The sequence below is a fragment of the Apaloderma vittatum genome, unplaced genomic scaffold, assembly GCF_000703405.1.
Source record: "Apaloderma vittatum isolate BGI_N311 unplaced genomic scaffold, ASM70340v1 scaffold1861, whole genome shotgun sequence".
In the NCBI taxonomy this organism is placed as follows: Eukaryota; Metazoa; Chordata; class Aves; order Trogoniformes; family Trogonidae; genus Apaloderma; species Apaloderma vittatum.
This window is the reverse complement of record NW_009697199.1, coordinates 60,966-66,066: the sequence shown is the minus strand read 5'-3', so window position 1 is coordinate 66,066 and position 5,101 is coordinate 60,966. Positions and strand designations below refer to the sequence as shown.

At 46.0% G+C, this 5,101-nt stretch overlaps 1 protein-coding gene across 1 annotated transcript in view; it reads left to right on the top strand.

Moving 5' to 3' along the window:
• The window catches only part of R3HCC1 (R3H domain and coiled-coil containing 1), a gene marked incomplete at its 5' end in the record, with an annotated part of 6,124 nt that overhangs the window by 662 nt on the left and 361 nt on the right, over nt 1–5,101 (top strand). The window contains 4 exons of the mRNA XM_009877475.1: nt 15–904; nt 1,223–1,395; nt 2,500–2,570; nt 3,336–3,431. Coding sequence (XP_009875777.1) covers nt 15–904; nt 1,223–1,395; nt 2,500–2,570; nt 3,336–3,431 — 1,230 coding nt within the window. The remainder of the gene's footprint in view (nt 1–14; nt 905–1,222; nt 1,396–2,499; nt 2,571–3,335; nt 3,432–5,101) is intronic.

Genomic DNA, 5,101 nt, shown 5'->3' with positions numbered 1-5,101 from the left:
TGGCGCCGAGTCAGGAGGGAACGTGGTGCAAGAAGAAGAGATCTGCCCGAAAGCTTCGGTTGAGGATGCTCAGGAGGAACCGGGCAAGTCTGAAGGTGTCCCCTCGGTCCTTGGCAAGGAACAGGAGCCCGGCAAAGAGTGTGTTTCAGGAAAAGATACTGATGGCACAAATGATGAACATGCTCCGTGTCGTACGGGTGTTCCACCGTTAGAGAATAGTGACGATTTCTCTGGGCAGGAGAGTCAAGGTAAAGACTGTTCAGGTTCCCTTTCTTCTGTACACAATAAAAAACCGACCGAAGCAGAAGAACAAGATTCAAGTGGCGACAACACTGTTGTACCAGAAGGCAGCAAAATCCTGTGCCAGCTGCCAGCTGAAGACCAAACTAGCCAGGATGCCGGTGGATTGGAGTGTGGAAAAAATTCCTCCCTATCAGAAAGTCGCAGCAGTAACTGCTGTGCAGAGCCGGCTGTGGCACAGCCGAGCGCGGCGGCGGTGGAAAACCAAGATAAGAGCTGTGCTGCTGCCAAGAGCCTGGAGAGCCAAGGAAACGTGTCCCTGCCTGAAGAACAGGGCGAGGACTTTGTGAATGCCAGCACGGCGGAGGGAGGGGAGAGTTTCTCTGAGTTGGAAAGCCATGATCAAGAGCCGCCCAGCGTTGCCCAGGCAGAGCATACCCAAGGTGAGAACCCCCTAGAAGCCCCAAATGAGCCTCTGGCTGTATCTGAGCCCATCCGTGGTGCCGACCCCTGTGCTCCCGAGGATCAGAATGAGCCCTGGGTGGATGCTCCCGCGTGGAACCGCAGCGGGAAGGTACCTGTGGTGGAAGAGGAGGACAAGGAGCGCTCAGGCTTGGCCGAGCCGCTGTGGCGTCGGCTGCGGTTGTCTGCGATGAGGAGGAGAGTGCGGCTGTCAGCGGGCAGGGCGGCCTCGAGGACGACTGCACCGCGGAGCTCTTTGCAGAGGTAGGTGCATTGCTACAGGTTATTGCCGTGGGGAGCGACTTTGGGGAAAAGTGGGTGACTGAGGATTTGACCCGAGGGGAAAGGCATTAGTCCATGGGAGGAAAATCCCTGTGCCCTGTTGCCGGAGTGTGGCCGTGGAAGTGGTTTGCAGGGACCGAGGTGGGGCCCTGGAGGGTTGTTCTTCGAAGTGACACCTTGTCTGATTATTTTTTTTATTTGAAAAAAAAATTGTTATATCCACTTTTAATATTCTCAGATTGTGGGTAATTTAACTGTGAAGGACATAAGCATCGAGAAGATCAGCTTTGACTATTCCAGCTACGGAGATGCACAAGTCAGCGAGGGAGATTTTGGCCACGTCACTGAAATCTATGACTTCCCGCCGTCGCTGAAAACGGAGCACCTGCTGGAAGTGTTCTCGGATTTCCAGTGAGTACCTGAGTGCTTCAGGGCCACGAAGGGAGCAGTATTCAGGCTTGAATGCACGACAGAATCTAGAGGATTTTACATCGAAGTTCCACCTGTGTGCTCTTAAGTCTTACACTAAGTGCCTTAAAGGAGACTTTCCTGGAGCTTATGTAGAACAGTGTGGTTGGAAGAGACCTGCAAGATTTATTTACTATTTAAAACAAAGCTCTATATTAAAACAAAGCTCTGTCATACACCATGTGCAGGCTTATTCCTATTGCTCTGGCTTCAGGGAGATTCCTGAGGTTCTTTCTAGAAGCTTCTTTGTTATTTTGTCCTGGTGCCTACCTAAGTCTTTGTAAGGAAAAGGGCTCAATCCTGCTCTTGGAGATAAGATTTACTGTGTAAATATGGGGAACAGAGCCTTGTGCCCAAGGGAGTGACATTGGATTTGTAGCAGGACCAGAATTGGGTCCCTTAAATTAAAAAACATGACTTAAATTTTAAATACACTGCTATCAGTTGTGTGCGTTTCCTCTCGTGTATTTTTTTTTCCACTCGCTCTGAGAGTGAAACTGAGCTGAAAATTGACGGCTCTAATCTGAGCAGTCGATTGTATTTCCTGCGCTGCCCCGCTGGAAAATCTTTGAACTCCTTTCTCCCAAACTCACTGACGCTTTATTAGATTTTCGCGTCGATCTCTTCACCCTACGCCTTGTAAACCGCTTTTGTAAATCACTGCTTTTTATTGTAGGTGTCTGAGCAATCGGGTGGTGTTTGCAAAGCGCTACATAAATGAAAGCAATACTTCTGTGTTACAAGACAGCCCCTGAAATTGAGGTTGATTGTGGCCAAGTGTTTCTTTAGAGGAAAAAGCGAGTTCTTGGGGGCAGCTGATGGGGGGAATCATTGTGGCCTTGAAAGGGGCACATCTAACATTTCTTTTCTGCCTTTCCTCGTCTTTTCCCTCAGGTAAAGCGGGTGGAACGCTTTGAAAAGCACCAGCCATCTAATAAAAATACTAAATACTCTTGATAACTCAGGGTGGCTGATGGGTTTGATCGTATGGGTCGTTTTTGGGGGTTTTTTACTAACCACTGCTGTTGTCTTGTCTTCTCCTTTCAGCGAGAGCGGATTCAAAATCCAGTGGGTCGACGATACGCACGCCCTGGGAATCTTCTCCAGCCTCTCTGCAGGTAGCGTGGCTCGATTTGATTCGTGGCTGCAGTGGGGGGACCTGCAGAGCTTCTGGGGTTTCTGCTCTCGCGGGGTGACCCTGTGGTGACACTGTGGTTTGCAGCATGTGTCTGCTGAGTCTTGAGCTCGGGCTGAGCTGTTGCCAAAGGCAGTCGCGGTTCCTCACGGCTTTCTTCCTCCGCGCTTCCAGCTTGGAAGGCTTTTAAGTCTCGAGAAGCTGGAATTGCTGTGGTGGTGCAATTGCAAGACCAAGCAGGTTTTTAATTGCCTTGGATAAGAACTTTTTGAGGCGGGAGCGACTCGCGCTGCGTTGATAGAAATTAATCTGTTTGGCCGCTTCAGGTTGCTTTTTTTTATGATTCTTGTGACTAGACAAAATTCGTGCGAGCGTACAGGGAGCTTCTGCGTGCGATGGCACGCGGGTCACGCACCGACTCTCCTGGCAGACTGACCTTTTCGGGGCTGAATGCCCCAAGTTCGGGTCAGAGCCAGCACTTCTGTCATCCAAAGGCTCTTCTCCTGGGACTTTTAGTCTTAATAATGACAGGGTGGTGCTTTAAAATGTCATTTTTTGGGGCTTTTTCTGGGCAAGGAATGCGGGATGTGAACCTGAGGATGAGTTGAGCTGTTTTGTTACAAGCCTTGAGATACCCCGCAGCTGCTGAAGCTCAGATGATGCAATCTTCTTACGCCCTGTGCTGATTTTTGTGATTAACGCCACCGATGTTCAGTCTGCTAATTTCAGCATCTTTTGTCCTTTGAAGCATCTCAAGCCCTGGGGCGCCGTTACCCTTCTCTGAAGATCCGACCGTTGATCCATGCGACCAAGCAGTCGAAAATCAAGGCACTACAGCGACCAAGTAAGCCAGTCTTACTTCAAGTTACTGGTAGTATTTCTTTGGTTACTAACCTATATCTTGAGTGGTGGTTAGATGGGGAAATAATAAATATTAAGGACCTATATTTCTCTTTTTTTGGTTTGACTGAGTTTTTGTAGCTTAATTTGCATTGCAGGACAGCAAGTCTTTGCAAAAGCCTGCAGATGCATTTTAAAATTTTTTTATTTTACAGTATATTCAGCCAAACCGTTATGTTAAAACTTTGTGCATCAATAATGCTGGTTCCTCCCTGTTGGCAGCAGTGGTGCCAAGCACAAATCTGCAGAACAAGACTACGTGATATAATCCTTACAGGGGAGAGAACTCCACCTGTTACCCACGTACAAGGGCTGAATGGAAAAAAAAAAAAAAGAAAAAGGCAGAGATGGGGGAAGACAAAGCCCAGCAAATGCCACAAACCTGCCAGGGAGATTCTCTGCATGGTAATAGATGAGACAAAAGCAATAGCAGTTATGGCAGGTAGTTGGCATAATTTTATTCAGTATCAGGTGAAGGAACAAAAATAATTATTAAGCTTAGCTGTTAACATTGTTCTGTTTATTTTATTGCCTTTTAAAATCATATTGTAATCAGTTATACTTGCCACAGTAAAGAAACGCCATGAATCGTGTAGCAGGAGAGACTTTGCTGAACGTACAACTCTACTGTTATTTCTACAGGACATTGCAGTTGACACACATTTCAGCGTTGATGCTTGAAAGGGACACTGTCACAGCTAGAAGTTCCTGAGTTGTTAAAGCTGTTAGATTTAAGTGAAATGTCAAAGAATTGCATTTGGTTTTGCACTCTCCCCTTCATCTGTTTTCGTTCACACTCCCTGATTGTTGTTGCTGTAGCCATCAGCACTTTTGAATCAGGTTATAAACTCCTTCTGGAGAATGTTTTTATATATATATTTATATATATGTAAAAACTCTGTTTGTATTCTTTTTAAGTAGCTTTTTTTTTTTTTTCCAAATACAAATTCAGATCTTGATCAGCTGACAGTGTCTCTTCTTTTTTTTTTTTTTTTTTTTTTTTTTTTTTTTTTTTTTTTGTTTTTTTTAAAAAAGGGACAGGTTTTATTTTATCCAAGCTGCGGATGCTTTGAGTCTGCTCCTGTTTCTTTAAGCTGCTGATGGGCTGCCTTTATTAATAAAACATCTGAAAAAAGCAAGCAAAGCCCCCATTGCTAACTGGATAATGGATAATTTGCAAACAGTTGCTGATAAATGATTAGGTAGTTGCCAAATCCAGGCTGCTGTGGACTTGGTAAAGTTTTGGTGTATTCATTGCTTGTAAGAGGAAACTGTAGCAAGCCGAGTGGCTACCAGAAAAATAGATTACTGGCCAAAGGGCTTTCCAAAAGCATATGATATATTTAGCTATTTTTTAATATCTTTTTTTAAATGCAGATTTTTTTTTTTTCCTTGCTGCCTTTGAAGGATTTAAGACCGCTGGGTTCGGTTAGTTGAGATTGAGCTTCCCCGCGCAGGCCTGAACGGGTTGGACTGTGTTCGTTTTGTTCTCAGAGAGCCGACGGGCTGAATTTTGCCAGGAACGGTTCAGGAAAGCTCTTTCCTGGGGAGCAGTTCTCTCTACCACTGCAGAAGAGGCTGGGCAGCTTAATCGCAGCCAAATAGCTTTTGAAC